We start from the raw sequence: 21755 nt of genomic DNA on the forward strand, positions 1-21755 counted from the left end.
TGTGTGTCCATGTTATCATGTGCATGTCTGTAAACGCATCTGTAATAGTGCCACATTGGTATATGTGTCTGTGTTATCACGAGTGTGTGTGTCCGGGTTATCGTGTGTGTGTGTCTGTGTTATCGTGTGTTTCTGTAAACGCATCTGAAATAGTGTCTGTAATAATGGCACATTAGTAAATGTGTCTGTGTTATCACAAGTGTGTGTCTGCGTTCGCTGTGTGTGTCTGTTATCGTGTGTGTCTGTAAACGCATCTGTAATAGTGGCACATTGGTATATGTGTCTGTGTTATGACGAGTGTGTGTGTCTGTGTTATCATGTGTGTGTCCGTGTTAGCACTTGTGTGTTTGTAAACGCATCTGTAATAGTGGCACATTAATAAATGTGTCTGTGTTATCACAAGTGTGTGTGTGTGTCTGTTATCGTGTGTGTCTGTAAACGCATCTGTAATAGTGGCACATTGGTATATGTGTCTGTGTTATCACGTGTGTGTGTGTGTTTGTGTTAGCTGTGTGTGTCTGTGTTATTATGTGTGTGTCCGTGTTAGCATTTGTGTGTCTGTAAACGCATCTGTAACAGTGCCACATTAGTAAATGTGTCTGTGTTATCATGAGTGTGTGAGTCTGCGTTATGGTTTGTGTGTGTGCTATTATGTGTGTGTCTGTAAACGCATCTGTAATAGTGTCTGTCTGTAATAGTGGCACGTTAGTAAATGTGTCTGTGTTTCACAAGTGTGTGTGTGTGTCTGCATTCACTGTGTGTGTCTGTTATCGTGTGTGTCTGTGTTAGCACTTGTGTGTCTGTAAACGCATCTGTAATAGTGGCACGTTAATGAATGTGTCTGTGTTATCAAAAGTGTGTGTGTGTGTGTGTCTGCTATCGTGTGTGTCTGCGTTATCGTGTGTGTCTGTAAATGCATTTGTAATAGTGGCACATTAGTAAATTTGTCTGTGTTATCACGAGTGTGTGTGTGTCTGTGTTAGTTATGTGTGTCTGTGTTATTGTGTGTGTGTCCGTGTTAGCACTTGTGTGTCTGTAAACGCATCTGTAATAGTGGCACATTAGTAAATGTGTCTTTGTTATCACGAGTGTGTGTTCGTGTTATCATGTGTGTGTGCGTAAACGCATGTAAGATTGTCTGTAATAGTGCCACATTAATAAATGTGTTTGTGTTATCTCTCTCTCTCTCTGTCTGTCTGTGTGTGTGTGTCTGTCTTTTTTCATGACCATAGAGAGTCATGACCTCGGTTAACGTCTCATCCGAAAGACTGCGCTCACTGAGCAGTATAGAGCAGTATACTGGGGCATTAGAACCCACACAGACCGCAGGTTGAGTGCCCCCTGCTGGTCTCACGTACTGACCGGGCGCAGTCCTGCTTAGCTTGAGTGGGCAGCCATGTGAGAGTTGCAGAGAGCCAGCTGCCGGCACACATTACATCTTCTCCAATGGCACAATAGGAGCCTCTGATTATGTTGTAGCTTTAGCGGGTGAAGAATTACCGCCCGAGAGGTGAAAGTGAAAATAACAGGCGCACTAATTGTCCTGTCGGGGAACGTTAGCGCTGCTAATACAGATCTAACGTTTCATCATGTAGTTAAAGAGGCTTCCTCGGGGACGCTTTTAATCATCTGTGTTTATGTGTGTGCGGTTTAGTGTTGGTGTTTATTTGATGTGCTTGTTCAGTGATGTGTGACCCGCTGCCATCTGCTGAAGTCAGTGTGAAAGATATCACAGTGTTTGGTTTATGTTCAGCACCACTGCAAGAGACTTTATTCTGCTCAGATCAGCACAGACTCTTCATATGCCATACCATGTGCTTCATTACTCTGCCATATGCCCGTGCTCTACATTTTCTGGCCTTTTTGCTATGGAGAGAACAGGAAATTATGGGCCGGATCTGGCAACTGTTGAAACTTGAATTAGACCCAAATGTGTCAGAAAATTTGCGCATCAATAGGAAAGATCTATAGCATGTACTTTAATAAAATATGAACTTTTGGGCTCTTTATATCTTTATCTTATATAGTGCACTTTTCATGCATTATTAACATTTAAAGAAAAAGGGTATTTGATATGCAAAATCCCTCACTTACTGTAGTTTTTGAATAAATAGGATATGTGCAAATATTATGACTTTTAGACAGGTCTGCACATGTATTTCCATAGTTTATTTAAATCATAAGAATGACAGTAATGTTTATTATTATTATTATTATTATTATTATTATTATTATTATTATTATTGTCATTATTTTTAATAATAATAATAATTATTATTATTATTATTATTATTATTATTATTATTATTATAACAATAATAATGATAATAATAATAATAATCATTACATTTTTAAATAAGCAGTGTATATAAAGTTTACATTACCTTATTATTTAAAAATGTTTGATTTTTAAAATGATATTAGAATTGTTCAATGATTCACATGAATACTCTGTTGGACATTTTAAATAATATAAAAATATAGAGGCAATAAAAATAGACAGAAATTGTAATGTTTTAATGGATCTCTTCATGCGTAGTTGCACCATTTTTAAAGTAATTATTTATTAATCATTTATAATTATTTTTTAAATTTTTTTATAATAATGTTGATTATGACCATGTTTATAATAATAATAATAATAATAATGATAATATTTATAATAATATTGATGACAATAATATTTATTACATTTATTATATTTATTAATATTTAATAATAATTTTTATGTTTAAAAACATTATTATTATTATTATTATCATTATGTGTATAATCATAAAAATTATGACAATGCTTATAATAATAGTAATAATAATAATAATAATAATAATAATAATGATAATAATAATAATAATGTTTATAATATAATAACAACAACAAAATTATATTTTTAATAATTCTATATTCTATATAGTCGGTCTACATTATTATTTAAGAACATAGGATTTTAAGAATATAGTATTAACATTATACAAATTATTAATAATAATTAAAATGCAATACTGTCACTTTGTAGGACTTTTTAAATAACAAGAAATATCAAAGGCAATCAAAATAAAAAGAATTTTTGATGTTTGTTTAGATTTAGCAAAAAATGTATCTAAATTCATTCATTCATTCATTTTTCTTTGGCTTAGTCCCTTATTTATTCCACTGAGGAATGAACCACCAACTTCAATTGCATATGTTTTACATAGTGGATGCCCCTCCAGCCACAACCCAGTACGGAGAAACATGCTCACTCATACACTATAGCCAATTTACCTGAGACGATTTTTACCTGATCTTGATTTTGGTTGCATTAATTTCTACTTACTTGATTTGCTTACCCTCTGTTCTTCACAGGAGCCCTGAACCAGAAGCACTGGGTAAAGAAGTATCCAGTGTGTGGCAATGCCAGGCAGTCTCCCATTGACATCAGTGAGGAGTTCACTCAGGTCAGGCTTCAGTACCAGAACCTGCAGCTGGAGAACTGGGAACAACCAACCACTGATTCAACCACCATCACTAATGACGGCAAAACAGGTGTGAAACTTCCCAGATATTAGCAAACATTCACTAAACTTCAGTACACTCAAAGTTGACATGTACATGCAAAGTTTCTTATAGTCAGTTAAATGCGTTGCAGGAACAGTTTCAGCAGATATTAAGCAGACAGTCAATTAATATTCAAATGAGAAGTAATTGGCACGTAGTTTCAATGCAACTTTTATTTAACAAAAATGTCCAATAGGGACCATCAAAATAAAGTCTTACCATAAACAAATATGAATTAACTAAGGTGAAGCAATCAAGCTAACAACCCCATGGCATTTGTATGGGATAGATATTTTGATGCTGATCTTTCAAATACTTTGTTTGTGTAACATTGGTCCTTTTTTATAACTTTAGAGTATTTAATGAATGTTGTTTTAATACAAATGATCTGTATTGGTCTGGCCCTCTAAAACTGCCCTAGAGTCTACTGTGGCCCCTTAAAATGAATTGCCCACCCCTGGGTTAAAATGATAGATTTTTCTTTTATATAAAAATTCATTAGAATATTAAGTAAAGGTGATGTTTCATTAAAATATTTAGTAAATGTCCTACTGGAATTGTATCAACACTTATTATTATTAATATGCATTACTAAACACCTAATTTAAACAGCTTTAATGCTTATTTTCTTAGTATTTTGATTATTTTGCAACCTCAGATTTCATAGACGTCATAACAAACCATACGTCAATGCAAAGCCAATTTATTTATTTGATGTATGAATCTCAATTTGGTGGCATTGTGGCTCAATGGTTAGCTGTCGCCTCAAAGCAATAAGGTCACTAGTTTGAGCTCCGAACAGTCTCATTCAATCATTAATTTTCCTCCAGCTTAGTCCCTTTATTTATCAGGGGTCGCAACAGCGGAATAAATCACCAATTTATCCAGGATGTTTTACGCAGTGGCTGCCCTTCAAATAACAACAGCAGCATCAAGGAAAAACAAATTCATGGCAGAGAAATCTTAAGATTTAGAGAGATTTTTCCACATAAATAGTCATTTTACATACTGTTGTCATATTGTTATCATATAATATTAACTTATCCAGGATGTTTTACGCAGTGGCTGCCCTTCCAGCTTCAACCCAGTCTTGGGAAACACCCATACACTCTCACATTTACCCACATACACTATGGCCAATTTAGTTTATTCAATTCCTCTATAGATCATGTGTTTGGACTGTCGGAAACGGAGTAGCCAGAGGAAACCCACGCCAACACGGGGAGAACATGCAAACTCCACATAGAAATGCCAACTGGCCCAGCCGCGACTCAATCTAGCAACGATCTTGCTGTGAGAGGACAGTCCTAACCACTAAGCCACCATGCAACCCCTTTCTAGCAATCTCCATCACAAAATAAACTCTGAATTGAAGACTGAGTGGACATTCAGAATGAGCAGATTCATCACTTAACAGCAGCATTAACACAATCAATTTTGACTGTATTTTTGTTCTCTGAATCGCACGTTCACCAAAACACGGTGTTCTTTAATTGTTCGATTGTGATGAGTTGTGGATAAAACGTGTCTGGCATTTGAATTCACTCTCCTAAAACGGCACTCAGTGAAATTATACAGATGTATTAACTCTCGGGAGCCTCGTCCTCAGATGAATACAATTACAAGCTGAGATTAATCGCTGGCAGACTAATGGAGGCGCTGGAGAATGAAAATCTACTGAAATGATGATGGTTTCTGTTCTGCTAGCTGTGAATGGCAGCTGCTCGCCTTTACGTGGTTTTATTAAAACTAAACCTTTTGACTTTGTGAGAATGGCGGATTATTCCGGCACAAAAGGCAGAGCGTAAGATGAATCTGTTATCAAGGTGAAGAGATGAAGGATGAAAGATGAGCAATTAAGCTTTGAGGCAGGAACACAATTGCACATGTTAATGTGGTCATTAAGCTTGTGTGTGTGTGTGTGTGTGTGTGCGCGTGCGTGTGTGTGTATGTTTGTGTGTGCATGTTTATGTCTGTGTGTATGTGCATGTGTTTTTTGTGTGTGTGCATATGTGTGTGTCTGTGTGCATGTTTATGTGTGTCTGTGTGCGTGTATATTTGTGCATGTGTGCTTGTGTGTGTGCATGCATGTGTGTCTGTGTGCATTTGTTTCTGTGTGATTGTGTGTGTGTGTGTGTGTGTGTGTGTGTGTGTGTGTGTGTGTGTGTGTGTGTGTGTGTCTTTATTTGTATGTGTGCTTGTGCATGCATATGTTTGTGTGCATGCATGCATGTTTGTGTGTGTCTCTATATGTGTGTGTGTGTCTGTTTGCATTTGCGTGTGCATCCATATGTGTGTGTCTGTATGTGTCTGTGTGTAATTGTGTGCATATGTATGTGTGCATGTTTGTGTCTGTGTGTGTGTTTGTGTATGTATGCACGTTTGTCTGTGTGTCTCTCTGTATGCGTGTGGCTATGTTTGTATGTACGTGTGCCTCTGTGTGTGTCTGTGTGTGTGTGTGTGATGTTTTCTAGTGGTGATTGGTCTGAACAGTGAGTACTTCATAAGTGGAGGTGGGCTCAGATCCAGGTTTAAAGTGGGCCGGATCACGTTCCACTGGGGCAGATGTAACGCCACTTCAGACGGATCAGAACACAGCCTGAATGGCAACAGGTTCCCCCTGGAGGTAAAGTTCAGCACACGATTAAATCACTACTCTTTCAGACTGAAGATTCACAGTTATTTAGACTTTTTTATCATAATGTGATGTATTCATCAGTTAACCAGTATTCTGTACTGTAGAAAGGACATAACAAAAATACAATATGATGTTGGAAATAAACCTTTGTTAATGTTTGAATGTAATGCTACTATAAATGCTTATTGTATTAATATACTATAAATGCTTATTGTATAAAGGAGAATAATGAAAAAATAAATAAAAACATAATTCAGTAGGAATGATTGAATGAATAAATGAATGGATGAATGAGAAGATTTTATTGTAAAAAAAACAAATAAACAAAAATAATAATAATAAATAAATAGTCAGTTGATCTCTCTCTAAAGATGATCAAAAACATACTTTCCAAATACTGAGTACATAAAGAAAAGCACATCCATATCCATCCATCTATCCATCCATCCATCCATCCATCCATTCATCCATCCATCCATCCATCCATCCATCCATCCATCCATTTATTTTCCTATCTATCTATCTATCTATCTATCTATCTATCTATCTATCTATCTATCTATCTATCTATCTATCTATCTATCTATCTATCTATCTATCTATCTATCTATCTATCTATCTATCTATCTATCTATCTATCTATCTAGCTGTCTGTCTGTCTGTCTGTCTGTCGTCCGTCCGTTCGTCCGTCTGTCTATTTACCTATTTATCCATCCATTCATCCATTCATTTTCTATCTATCTATCTGTCTGTACGTACGTTCGTCTGTCTATCCAGCCATCCATCATTCTATCTATTGTTTAATCTAGCTTTACAAACACATACACAAATACTCTGCATATATAATCATTTTAGCACAGGAATAAATTCTGTCAATGCACTTAAATGTTAGCTTTAAGCCGATTTCAGCTGTAAATGAAATGGATGGAAGTGAGTTATCTGCCTCCCTCTGTCTCTCTTTCTCTCTCTTAGATGCAGATTTATTGTTTTGATGATTTGGAGTTTGAATCCATAGACGAGGCGATGAGCAGCGGAGGAAAGATCGCTGCTGTGGCTGTCCTTTTCGAGGTGACATTTTCATCATCCTGTGAACAATAAGCACAAGCACACCTGTATATTAACTCATATAAAGTCACACCATGCATATCTGCAACCTTTCTATCATAATAACCCGAGCACGGTCTGCTTCTCAGGCCAGCATTGAAGACAACCAGGACTACGCAGCCATCATTGAAGGGGTGAATAACGTGAGCAGATTTGGTATGCCCTCATTTTTCCAACATATTATTTGCATTATTCAGAATTGATCTGCATAATTCTGATAACACGCTTGTATTTGATGTTAAGGTAAAAGCAGCGCTGTGGAGGAGTTTTCTCTGCTGGCTTTGCTTCCAGAAAACACTGAAAAATACTTCATGTACAACGGATCGCTCACTGCACCGCCCTGCTCCGAAAATGTGGAGTGGATCGTGTTTAAAAACACTGTGGGCATCTCTGAAACCCAGGTCAGGATGTATACACAGATTACTATTCATGTCAGCATGAAGCAGAAATTGCAATCCCTTTTATTTCAACTAATCTTCCCTATTATGAAGCATGAGATGACTCCTTAGATTAGCAAAAATGTAGGGCGGGGCTTGATTTTGAACACAGAGAATTGATTGGAGGGTTTGCTTGTTAGTACCCGCCCACTTTTTCTACAGCACCCGTTTCAAAACCTGTCCTATGTTGTTTATAAAAATGATAAAGCTAGGTTATTAATTAATTAATTACATTTATATCAAACATAACTATTTTAAAAGTGGCATTACAAATATACAGCATGGAAAATTATTGAGCACCTCATCATATTTCTCAGAAAACATATTTATAAAGATGTTTTTTATTTTCTACATTTAATTCTATAAGAAATCGGGCGTCTTGTGAAGAATTGACATTTTCTGTGTGTTTAAGTGATCTAAAGTGAAATACAATCAATCCAAAAACCATGAAATATCACAACCAATGTGTTTGATGTTGTTCTTTTTGGTGAACATGTTTATGCAAGCATATGAAAAATGTGAAATTTAGATTTTATTCTCCAGTAATATTTCAGAAATGCCCTTGTGCATCTAGAACTTGTAACCTCTTCCTCTCCGGATCATGTAAGCCTTTAATCCACTACTGGTCATTTCAGACATTTTGGTTGCATGATATTTGTTTGTTTTCTTGTGTCAGAATTGCATGTAAAGGCTCCGCCCTCTTTGGGAAAACATCAGCTCATTTGCATTTAAAGAGACACACAAAAAACTGTGTTCTTTACAAGCTACAGAGGGGAAAACAAGTATTGAACATGTCACCTTTATTTCTAAAGGTGCTTTTGACTTGAATTTCTCCCCAGATGTTTTTAACAACCATAGAAATCCACATATGAAAAGGTAACAAATCTAATTAGTTTACAAATGAAGGTAGGCATATGATAAAATTAAATGGCACAGGTAAAAAGTATTGAACACATGAAGAAAGGAAGGTGTAGAAAGGCAGTGAAAACCCAGACAGCAGCTGAAATCTCTGTTATTCAGTAACCCTCTGCTCTTCCTCCGTGTAAATGAATATTAGTATTAGCTTCAGTCCAACATCTACATTAGCAGGATGATGAAGATGAAACCAGGGTGGACATTTCAGCAAGACAGTGATCCAAAACACAGCCAAGGAAACTTTCAAATGCATTCAGAGAAAAAAAATTCAAGCTGTAGAATGGCCCAGCCAATCACCTGACTCAAAACCAATAGAAAATACTAATTAAAGCTCACATTTGATGAACGAGTATAACAGATCAAGAGTTGTACTCACACCTGAGCAATGCATACAACTTTATTCTCCATATGAGAGGAGGTCATTGGCATTCCATGTCAATAGCTCGTTTAGAAATAATACTCTTAAGACATGTTCAATACTTATTTCCCCTGCTGTATATACACACACACTGTATACACATATATATATATACAGTTGAAGTCAGAATTATTAGCCCCCCTGAATTTTTAGACCGCTTTTTTATTTTTTCCCCAATTTCTGTTTAACAGAGAGCAAATTTTTTCAACACAATTTTAAACATAATAGTTTTAATAACTCATCTATAATAACTGATTTATTTTATCTTTGCCATGATGACTGTAAACAATATTTTACTAGATATTTTTCAAGACACTTCTACAGCTTGAAGTGACATTTAAAGGCTTAACTGGGTTAATTAGGTTACCTAGGCAGGTAAGGGTGATTAGGCATGCTATTGTATAATGATGGTTTGTTCTGTAGATTATCGAGAAAAAATATAGCTTAAAGGGGCTAATAATTTTGTCCCTAAATTGTGTTTAAAAAATTAAAAACTGCTTTTATTCTAGCCGAAATAAAACAAATAAGACTTTCTCCAGAAGAAAAAAATATTATCAGACATACTGTGAAAATTTCCTTGCTCTGTTAAACATCATTTGGAAAATATTGTAAAAAGAAGAAAAAAAAAAAGAAGGGGGCTAATAATTCTGACTTCAACTGTATGTATATATATATATATATATATATATATATATATATATATATATATATATGTATATGTATATATATATATATATATATATATATATATATATATATATATATATATATATATATATATATATATGTGTATATATATATATATATGTTTACATATGTAAATTTATGACCAATGGTGGCGTCCAACAAGGCTTGGGCCAAAGAGAACGGTAAAAGTAATGCAAAAACGCAAACAATTAATGACAACTATATAAAGCAAAAGCCAAACCTCTGACGTTTTAAAAAATATACAAATTTCGGCTGGACTATTTTAGTCCCAAAAGAAATTCAGGAAGAAGAGGACGTATGGTCACCCTACAATTGATTAAATAGTTTGTATTTAATAACCAGTGTTCTCAACAAAATAAATAGAGTTATTACATCTTATTACATCTCATAACCCAACCATTATTTAATGGGCACTTTTTTGAGGAGAGTTATTTGTCTGAATAAAGTTTGAGTTATCTTTTTAAGATGGGTCTGACCATACTGCAGCCGCAGGCACTATTGTGTGTCTTTGTGGAAGACTGAAAAACCCCTCTCCTAAAAATGAACCGTGTTAAGTTTATCCCTGACAGCCTCTTCGAGCTATTCTTGAGCAAACGGAGGCTGTGCATTAATATTTCAGCTGGCCACAGCCTGACGCGTGGATCAGAGAAAAGCCCTGAGCGCCGGGACACAACTTTTTGCTCCTCTCATCCAGCTGTACTTTAAAGCTCACTTTTAAGAAGCAAGTAGGAGTTTTTTTCTGTCGTGTGGTTGCGTCGTTATTTTTTTCTTTCCACTCAAGTTTGATCCACTTTAAAGCACAGTCTGTTTCTTGAGCTTGAAAGTTTGATGTGTGCAACTCAGGCATGCTGAGTGCAGGTGATGAATGTTTAGCGCTGGCTCAGTGTTTTGCATTATTATCTCATTACTGCAAAAATTCATTTGTGCATCTAAAGCTTTTCACATGCATTTATTAAGGTTACGTTTAAACACAGCCAATATAAATAGTACATCTTAACTAATTTTTTAGTGATACTTGGTTCCCATATGTTTATTCACGCATGAGCAAAACGGGTCACACTTTAAGTTTGCACAGTATTAGTTAAGGTTATGAACCAGTAAATGGACAATACATAAATTTCAGTATTAATCTTTATTAATGTTAGTTAACGGAAAACATTCATTGATAGTTCTTGTAGAGTATTATCTTTGTCTAACAAGCATAACTTTGGGATTTAATCATAAAAAAATACTGTATAAGTATTGTTCATTGTTGGTTCATATCCATAAACACATTAAAAACAATTATTAATGAATACTTATTATAAAGTGTGACCAAAAAATGTGTTTATTCATTTGCTTTTTAGCTTAGTGCCTTAATTATCTGGGGTCACCACAGCGGAATGAACCGCCAACTTATCCAGCATATGTTTTAAACAGCAGATGGCCTTCCAGCTGCAACCCATGACTGGGAAACATTCATACACACTCATTCACACACGTTCACTACGGACAATTTTAGTTTACCCAATTCACCTGCACCACATGCCTTTGGGATTGTGGGGGAAACCGGAGCACCCGGAGAAAACCCATGTAAACAACGGGAGAACATGCAAACTCCACACAGAAATGCTAACTGCCGCAGCCGAGGCTTGAACCAGCGGCCGCCTTGCTGTGAGGCGATCATGCTACTTGGGTAATTAAAAATAATAATTAAAACATATTTTTGGTGGGCATCACGGTGGTGCCATTAAAAATGTTTTATTTATTATTTTTAATTACTCAAATTATTTTAAAATGAATTGCTCTGCATGTCTCATTATTTTTGTAAATATAATTCTGATGTGTGATCTTATTTGTTTTATAAAAATTAATATATAATTTATTTTAAGTCAAGTCAAACTTCATTTAGCACTTTAAAAACACAGAAGTGAGCCAAAGTGCTGTTCAGAAAATATACAACAAAATAAGCATAATAGTCTATAAAATGCATGATAAAATATAGCTAAACTACCCAAAAAAGCCGCACAAATTAAAATAACCAGGTATTAAGATCAGGTGTCAAATGCCAACAGAAGCAAATGCGTTTTCGGAGAAGACTTGAATGCAGTGTTGCATGCTGAGCTGTTGCAAACAAATTATTTGTGTTAAATTTAAACAAACAAATTAAATTTAATAATGTTCAACTTAATTTGTTTGTTTAAATTTAGCCCAGATAAATTGTTAACAACCACTTAACGTAAAAAAAAAAAAAATTAGTAAATCCAAGGAATCATCTTTGAATAATTTTTTTCAGAAGCAAATTATTCTAAAGTCTAGGACTTGCCACAGTGAAAGCACAATCCCCTCTAAGCTTACGCTTTGTTTTTGGGACAATCACGAGCAGCTGATCAGCTCACCTGAGAGAATGAGTGGGCTTATAGGGGTGTATCAGAGAGATATAAGGTGTAGCAAGACCATTTAGAGATTTAAAAACAATATCTCAAACTGTATTCTAAAATTAATTGGCAACCAATGAAGCCAAGCTAATATAGGGGAAATGTGGTCCTATTTGCGAGTACTAGTTAATAGTCAAGCTGCAGTATTTTCCACCATTTGCAAACACCAACAGCTGACCTGCTACTCCACACATACAGTGCATTACAGTAATCTAACTTAGTGGTCACAAAAGCATGATTTCAAACGGTTGTTTTGGTATATATTGCTTTATTTTTGCTAATCCTCTTCAATAAAAGAAGCTTGATTTAACTACCGCTTTAACCTGATTGTCAGATTTCAAATCTGAGTCAAATTTCAGCTCCAAATTTGTGACTGTAGGCTTGGTATGCTAAGCTAACAAACCCAAATTGAATAGAAGAGTCCCAGCGGTACCTTTAAAAACCATTACTTCTGTTTTATTTTCATTAAAACTTTAATTTAGTTTAGTTTCACTTTCATGTTTTATTTAAAAATATTAGCATCACATAAGTTTTTAAGCTTTACCATATTTACATTTTTAGTTTATCTTTTTTTACATATTTAAGATTCATTGATTCGTATAAAAAAATATATACTTGGATATATATACATAATACACATTTGCACAAATTGCACACATACTACATAAGTGCACCCTAACAAGCTCCATTCATCATACAATCTAATCGCAATGCATACTACACATTCATACGTACTACTTACATGTGCTGTACAACACACATACGACACATTTATGCATGCTAACTACATATGAAATGATTGAGTGGATCGTGGATTGTGGTCTGATTTGTTTTTGTGTGTTTGTTTGTGTGTATGTGTGTGTGTAGCTGGAGGTGTTCTGTGAAGTGATGACCATGCAGCAGGCCGGATACGCCATGCTGACCGACTACCTGCAGAACAACTACAGAGAACAACAGCAGCAGTTCATGGGACAAGTGTTCTCATCCTACACAGGCACAGAGGAAGTCCCTGCACCCAGTATGCATACTACACACTCACACACACTCCTACATGACACACACTTGCACAAACTACATTGCATAATCCCCCCTAACATGCTACATACTATACATAACGCATTCTACTTACCATGCATACTACATACTACACTTACACATCCTTTTCAATGCACATACTGAACACTACACTACACATGTATACATACTAACACACTCATACAATCTAAGCAATCACAAATACTACATACACATAATACATTAAACACACACACATATATCAGCTCTGTTATGAAGACTAAAACACACTACATCCACATACTACACACAAATACTGCACCACGTACACAGAATGCATACTGCACACTAACGCATATTACATGCAAACTCGCACATATACTGCATACTTGTTCATTCATTCTACACACTTACACATATTCTGCACAAACTAAACACATGCTGCACACACATCTACGTACTGCACAATCACACATCATCCAAACACACAATGCACAGCCTAGACACTCAGAAACACCCATGAATAGCATGCAATAATGAGTGAGAGGTCAGCTCTGTAGGTCAGATGCAGAGTTAGTACGCTGCTTCTCCTCCTCTGACCATGCACACACATGCGCTACGCTCTTTAAAGTCCCGGCAGTCAGTGTGTGTTGCTAGGAAACCTCACTTTGGCACTTCTCCAGGAAAACAAATGCAGCAATTCTCTTTCAGACCGAGTTGATTTAGAAGCTATTTTCTGAGTTGTTGCTGTTCGGCTGAAGTTACGGCGCCTTATTAAAAAATAAAGCAGGACATGCTGTTTTCCAATAATCGTGTTCTCTCAGGCTCTTAAATAATCACAATTTAGCAAATGGGTGTTGAAGTCAGTTTAACTCAGAAATTTTAAATTAATTACAAAAAAAAAACCAATGCAACACAATGAATTAAACATGACTTTTTGGTAGTAGACACACTGAAATAATGTTTCTGTATATTAATGATCTTTTTACTGTTCATTTTGTACCATCTTGTTGCTTAATAGGGAATATGTCGAGCTAGTGCTGTTCCCATGCTGATACACTTCCGGTGACCTTTTATTGTGAACTTTTTTCCATTTTATACGGTTCCTTACACAGCATCGATGTTGTAATGTCATTAAAATACATTCAGTTAAATAAACTTTAGCATTTATTTAGTTGCTCAAGCGTAAAACGAGACAAAAAGCTGTTTACTCGCACGCGCCCGTCAGAATCGGCAGGCTAGCTCAGAAGCTCCATTGAATATACTGGGGTAAAATAAATGCTCAGATTATAAAGATATGGCGGGGGAAATGTAATTTAATGCAGTGCTTCTTGTACAATCTGAGACCCACTTTAAATCGGATATCACTCAGCTAGTGGAGATCGCTGATTTTTAAAGAAAACAGGCCTTAAACGCACCGGATTTTGCCTTAACCCAGGTTACTGGCAAATTAAAAGTCCTATTAGCATGCTTCGGCATATACCCCATTATAGTTTTGTGATTATGATGATGATATATTAAATATTTATATAAATATATTTAATACTTATTTATTGATTTCTCATTGAATATGAGCACTTTATTATATTAAAAACTTAGACAAAAATGCTATGAGTCATCATGATGTGGATCTGTATTAATTTTTATCAAGTATCATATTAGTTTTAAGCTAAACAATATGGAAAATTAGACATTTTTATAAAAGTTTTTATTATTTCAAGTATTTTTTATTATTTTAGCATTATTGTTTGTTGTTTATATTGATTTATGAGTTGAAAAAGTGTGTATTATTATTATCATTAATAATAATGATATCAATAATAAATCAATAAACATCGTTTTCTGAATATTTGACAGATTTTCTAAACGTTACAGATTTTTCAATTGTATTTTTATTTTGAATATGCACAACATAGTACGGCATCTAATCTCACATCTTTATTCCCGGATATTGTTACAGTTCTTACATTTTCAAGAATGTTTACATTTAATTTGACCTTATTATTTATATAATAATTAATGCAATGCAAATGTCAGAGTTCTGACTCTGTTCATCAATGGCGACTAATATGCACTCTCTGTTTGTGTGTTTGTTGGTTGGATAAATTGTTTATTTATTGATTTGTCTTTTTATTATATTACTTAATCTACTTATCTACCATTATTATCTAAAAATTTTAATAATTTGTTTTAACAAACTCTTCATTTCATTTTAAAGCTGGATTGTTTTACAATTGGGGTTTTGATGGTAGCGTGGGACAAATTGATACAAAAAAAATGTATGCGTTGGACACTACCCATACAAAATAGCATAGAAATCTGTTATAAATATAGGTATAATTAATTGTTCTAGGTATTTATTGGGAGCCCCCAAATTGCCTGAGGCTATATGGAGGGTAAATAAGACAAAACAATCTCAAAAAATAGAAATCTATGTTAAATATGGGTAATATTTAAAATTATAGGAATTTATCGGGACCCTCCCAAGAAGTCTATGTTTATATAGGTATAATTTATAATTCTAGGTGTTTATTTTGGCCTCCCAAATGTACTGGGGCCATATGGAGCTTAAAATACGACAAAATAATCTCAATTTGAATTCTGCTTTGAAAAAAAATATATTTGTTAAACACTCCCCATACAAAATAGCATAGAAATCTGTTATAAATATAGGTATAATTAATTGTTCAAGGTATTTATTGGGAGACCCCAAATTTCCTGAGGCTATGGAGGTTAAATAAGACAAAACAATCTCAATCTGAATTCTGTTTTGAAAAAATGTTATTCGTTAGACTCTCACCATACAAAATAGGACAGAAATCTATGGTAAATATGGGTAATATTTAAAAGTATAGGTATTTATCGGGACCCACCCAAGAAGCATATGTTTTATATAGGTATAATTTATAATTCTACATATTTATTTGGGGAACCCAAATTTCCTGGAGCCTTTTGGATCTTAATCTATGCTATATAGAAATATAATTAATAATTCTAGGTATTTATTGGGGCCCCGCAAATTTTCTGGAGCCTTATAGAGCTTAATCTATGTTTTATATAGGTATAATTATAGGTCAAAAAAAAGTTCTAGCTTAAAAAAATCTGCCTTAAAAAGTTCAGTTCTATTAAATTTTAGATGTTCAATATTCAAGTTAGTTTTTAATACCATATATCATTCAGTTTTATTAAATTACATTCATTCATTCATTTTCTTTTCGGCTTAGTCTCTTTATTAATCCGGGGTCGCCACAGCGGAATGAACCGCCAACTTATCTGTTTAACCCATCCCTGGGAAACATCCACACACACATTCACACACACACACACATACACTACAGACAATTTAGCCTACCCAATTCACCTGTACCACATGTCTTTGGACTGTGGGAGAAACCAGAGCACCCTGGAGAAAACCCACGCGAATGCAGGGAGAACATGCAAACTCCACACAGAAACGCCAACTGAACTGACCCAGCCGAGGCTCGAACCAATGACCCAGTAACCTTATTAAATTACAATTGTCAATAATTAAAATTAACACAGTTCAAATGCAGATTGTTTTATCATATTTTAAGCTCCACAGGACCCTAAAAGGCTGCTTACTTCAGTTATCGGTTAAATCCTTCTCTGTGAAAGGAGGTCAGTTCACTAGTGTTGTTATGTATCTGGATATGATTGCATATAACGTGCATCTCTCCTGTGTTTAGTGTGCAGCTCTGAGCCTCAAAATGTTCAGGCGGACTCTCAGAACTTCACCGGCATCGTGGTGACATGGGAAAGACCTCGTGCCGTCTATGACACCGTGATTGAGCGCTACTCCGTCACCTACCAAAGACTACAGGGACAAAACCCACCCAAACAGCAGTATCTGACAGACGGAGACCAGGATGTGGTGAGAAACTGTAGAGCATCTGCATAGTGTTGAGTAAAGCAGGGATATCAGTCAGCGTTGTTATATGATAGTCATTAGCTCAAGGTTAAACTATTCCTGATGGCTGAAAACAGGTGGTGTAATGTTGTCTTGTGTCTGTTTCCAGGGGGCCATTATTCACAATCTGCTGGCAAACAGTAGCTATGTTGTCCAGGTGGTGGCGCTGTGCATGAATGGCTTGACTGGGAAAATGAGCGACCAGGTCATTGTGGACATGCCTTTCGAAGACCCTGGTAATGCTGGGAAAGAAAAATGACAAGAAATGTCTAGGATAAATTCCATACCCTAATCGAAATAAAAAAATATCAATAGGTTATTTGTAATTTTAGTTTTACAGACAGTTTAAGAAGCATTTTTTTAGCAGTTTTTATTTACTTGATTTATTTTACACAACAAGGGACGGTGTACATTACTCAACATTTTCCAAGAGTGTAAATGTACCCAAATAAGCCTGAATTTGTTTTCTTTGGTAGTCATTTTGCAGGATTGTTAAAGGACGATACCAAAAAGAAACTAATTCAAACTCTAAACAATAATTAGATAGGCAACAATTTGCAATAGCATTCACAATTTGAAAAGTAGATCAAATATTGCTTGTTTGTGTGTTTTTTGTTTCATTTGTTAATTATAGACGTCATAAGGCCATGGTAAATGGGACAGTATTTCGCTGGAAGAAAGGGAGTGGGTCAAATAATAATATTTGAGCACTTCATGCATTTCTGTTGGAAAAATCCACTATTTGCAACGAATTTCATTTGGTTTGATTTGTATCTTAATTTTAATCCAGTCTTTGTTTGTCAATGATCTATTAAATAAAAAAGAAGAACAAATAGCCTTCAAAACAGTATGCTACTATGCTTCAGGGGCCAGACCCAAAGGCCAGAGGAAGCATTTTGATGAATTTAAGCCTATTTTCATTACAGTTCAACAGCTTCTATAATGCAAACATTATGTATTGATAATTTAGTAATTTTTTTTTTACTTTTAATTTATTTTATTTTTACTTATTTTTCACAAGAAACTAGCCCAAAGACTAGTTTTCATTTGTGGTCTCTTTGCCAGATGTTAAAGGTCTATACCAATAAAAATACAAATTCAAACAAGTAACAATACTCAATAGACCAACAACAACAATAGCAAAATAAAATAAATAAATGAATAAATAAATAAATAAATAAATAAATAAATAAATAAATAAATAAATAAAATATTGTAAATGCCATAAGGTCATGGTAAATGGGACAGTATTTCGCTGGAAGAAAGGGAGTGGGTCAGACATAATATCCGACCACTTCATGCATTTTTGTTGGAAATATCTACTATTTGGAACTACTATAATCTACTAAATAAAGAAGAAGAACAAATACCATTTAAAACAGTCTGCTATCATGCTTCAGTGGCTAAATCCAAAGGCCACAGCGAGCATTTTAAAGAACTTTAAACCTACTTTCGTACAGTTCAGTAGTTTCTATAATGCAAGCATTATGTATTGATCATTTAGTAATTAATAAAGCACATTTATTCCATTATTCCTACAAATATTCATCAAATATTTGTCATGCTAATTTGTGTTTTACTGATTTGATTGAGCATTTTGTTGCTATTATTTGTTGTTGTCACATTTACAATAACACGAATTAGAGAGGAAATTATTTCAACAGATTATGCATGTGTTTATTATTTACTAATTTGTGAAGCAATATATATATATTTAAATAAAATATGCTTGCCACAAAAAAGTATTCGTTTTTGCAAAAAAAATATTTTATGCAAAGTATGACAAACATAAACCGTTTTAGAGAAAAATATGACGGTATTTGTGTTATTCTTTCATTATAATATAGTTTTTTAGTAAAACTTTAAGCACTAATTTTTACTATTAACTAGTGACTTATTACCTTGCTTATTAGCAGTTTAGTAGTACTTATAAAATATTAATGCTATTATTCTACATCCCTTAATCCCAATATCTAAATCTTCTATCTCACTAACTATTATTAAGCAGCAAAGTAGTAGCAGGGCTCGCAAAATTTGATAGCCTGACATCCCAGGGCGATTGTTTTTTCCATCTAGATAACCCACCAGGCATGATGTAGATAGATTTTGGTAGCCCGACTGAAAAATATAATAGCCTCAGGACTTAGGGCTACCAGATGTCACTAACTATTAAGAAGCAGCATAGTAGTAGCAGGGCTCACAAAATCTGATAGCTCGACCTCCCAGGGCAATTGTTTTTTCTATCTAGATTACCCACCAGCTACGATGTAGATCAATTTTGGTAGACCGACTAAAAAATATAATAGCTCCTTGACTTCGGGCAACCAGATCTCACTAACTATTAATAAGCAGCAAAGTAACAGGGCTTGCAAAATCTGATAGCCCGACGTCCCAATATAATAGCCCCGGGACTTTAGGCTACCAGATCTCACTATTAATAAGCAGCAAAGTATTAGCAGGGCTCGCAATATCTGATAGGCCAACATACGGGGCTACTGTTTTTTCTTGATAGCCCACCACGCATGATGTAAATAGATTTTGGTAGCCCGACTGAAAAAAAATAGCCCAAGGGCGTTGGGCTACCAGATTTTGTGAACCCTAAATAGTTTATTGAGAAAAAGTTAAAGATTTGTCTTTGTTAATAATTTGTTGAAACTGAAAATCGTGCCTTAAAATAAAGCATGACCAGTTTGTTTGTTTGCTTGTTTGTTTTGCTCTGACCCTGCAGTAAATGAACCTGATCCCTATGGCGATTTAGCTGAATCGGAGGAATATAATGAGGTAATATTTCTTTCTGAATATACAGTTGAAGTCAGAATTATTAGCCATCCTGTATAATTCAGTTATCTTTACCATGATGACAGTACATAAAAGGTTTTCTAGATACTTTTTAAGACACTAGTATTCAGCTCAAAGTGACATTTAAAGGCTTAACCAGATTCATTAGACAAGGTACGATAATTAGGCAAGTCATTGTATAATGATGGTTTGTTCAGTAGACAATCAAAAAGTAATACTGCTTGGGGCTAATTATATTGACCTGAAAATGGTATTAAAACTGCTTTTATTCTAGCCGAAATAAAACAAATAAGACTTTCTCCAGAAGAAAAAATGTTAAAGGAAATACTGTGAAAAATTCCTTGCTCTGGTAAACATCATTTGGCAATTATTTTTTTTAAAAAGGCTAATAATTTTGACTTCAACTATAAATCATAAAAGCATTCAATAGTTGTGCAAGTGGTTTAAAAATTACATATTATATTCAGGAACATACATCTGCACCTTCTTCAAAGCCTCCGCCAGGCCGATTTCTCATCCGTGACTCCGGGAGCTCCATCTCCATCACCACATCGACTGACCAGCCGGGTTTCCTCTTCCCCGTCTCCAGAACGACCCCGATCACAGTCCGGCGGAAAATAACAGAGGAGTCTTCGCTTTCACAGCCGCCCGTTCAAAACAAAAGCAGAAAAAATGAAACCAAACGTCCGGCAAACAGACTCCTTCCAGACGACAGCGGACACTTTCCTCAAAGCAACACAGTGGTCACAGACGTCTATTATGAGGATGTCCTGAACTCCAGCACCACAAACATCACCCCGACAATAAATAATAACCTCCTCATTGGTCAAAATACAGAGAAAGCATCCACTTCTCCCCCAAAACAACCAGCAAATAAATCTTCAACAGCTAACGCCACCACTGGATCCTCACTTTCAGCATCCATGAAGATCATTTCTCAGACCACCCAGCCACTCTTTAATGGTAAGTAAGTGTTGTTCAGGGTGTTTTCTTACTATGCGCATTTCACTAAATGCTCACTTGCTTTGTAGGAATATAATGGACGTGCTGGTTGTGAAAATTAATGACTAGCGATTAAGCTAGCAGTAGTGTCTGGATAGTTTGGTGATTGCATCATTATAGAGGCATTAGTCTTTCCCCATCTTATTCATCTTCATTAATACTCTGTTAAATAATTATATATTTTTAAATGACTTACTTTCCCAGAGATGGGTTGCGGCTGGAAGGGCATCCGCTGCTTAAAAACCTGCTGGATAAGTTGGCGGTTCATTCCACTGTGGCGACCCCAGATTAATAAAGGGACTAAGCCGACAAGAAAATGAATGAATAAATGACTTACTGTTATATTAAATGGTATTATTAATAACACAAGCAAATTTAAGCATGCTTTTAAAAGCATGATACATGCTTAATCTTCTCTGAGACCTTAGCAGTGAGTTTATTTTAAACTTGGACATTAAAAAATTACATGGTGAAAGAAGATTAAAAGGTTTAAGATATCATGCACAAGTGAATACATTGCCATTTGTAAAAACTTTGATGAAGCAAGTCATGACCTGTTTCTGAACCTGCAACTCCTGGTTGCTCTCAAGGTGATGGTGCTGCAGTGAAATAACACTATGATTGCTCTAGAAAACTCTAGAAATACTCTTGCTCCCTGTGTTTATCATCAAACAACCGCTGGAATCTTTCTTCTCAACTGATTGGCTCAGTCTTGAGTTCATGGTGGTGGTTTCTTTCTCTTGTGCACTCAGCCATCTTTCTCTTGCTCATGGTGATGGCGCCTACTAGATGGGGGCTTTAGGTATTGCGAGATGGTTTTCCTTTGACGTGCTTGTTT

At 35.1% G+C, this 21755-nt stretch overlaps 1 protein-coding gene across 17 annotated transcripts in view; it reads left to right on the plus strand.

Annotated features, from left to right (window-relative positions):
• ptprz1b (protein tyrosine phosphatase receptor type Z1b) overlaps nt 1-21755 on the plus strand; it is a 93351-nt gene that overhangs the window by 48294 nt on the left and 23302 nt on the right. For all 17 annotated transcript variants that reach the window (XR_015942172.1, XR_015942173.1, XR_015942174.1 and 14 more), the window contains 10 exons: nt 3346-3525; nt 6012-6163; nt 7148-7243; nt 7369-7435; nt 7523-7680; nt 13042-13192; nt 16896-17080; nt 17226-17352; nt 19845-19897; nt 20383-20878. Coding sequence is in view for 10 of the 17 variants with exons in the window: in XM_087247896.2 (XP_087104022.2) it covers nt 3346-3525; nt 6012-6163; nt 7148-7243; nt 7369-7435; nt 7523-7680; nt 13042-13192; nt 16896-17080; nt 17226-17352; nt 19845-19897; nt 20383-20878 (1665 nt within the window). In the remaining 7 variants the exon portion in view is untranslated. The remainder of the gene's footprint in view (nt 1-3345; nt 3526-6011; nt 6164-7147; nt 7244-7368; nt 7436-7522; nt 7681-13041; nt 13193-16895; nt 17081-17225; nt 17353-19844; nt 19898-20382; nt 20879-21755) is intronic.

The sequence above is a fragment of the Danio rerio genome, chromosome 4, assembly GCF_052040795.2.
Source record: "Danio rerio strain M-AB ecotype USA chromosome 4, GRCz13ab, whole genome shotgun sequence".
Classification (NCBI taxonomy): domain Eukaryota; kingdom Metazoa; phylum Chordata; class Actinopteri; order Cypriniformes; family Danionidae; genus Danio; species Danio rerio.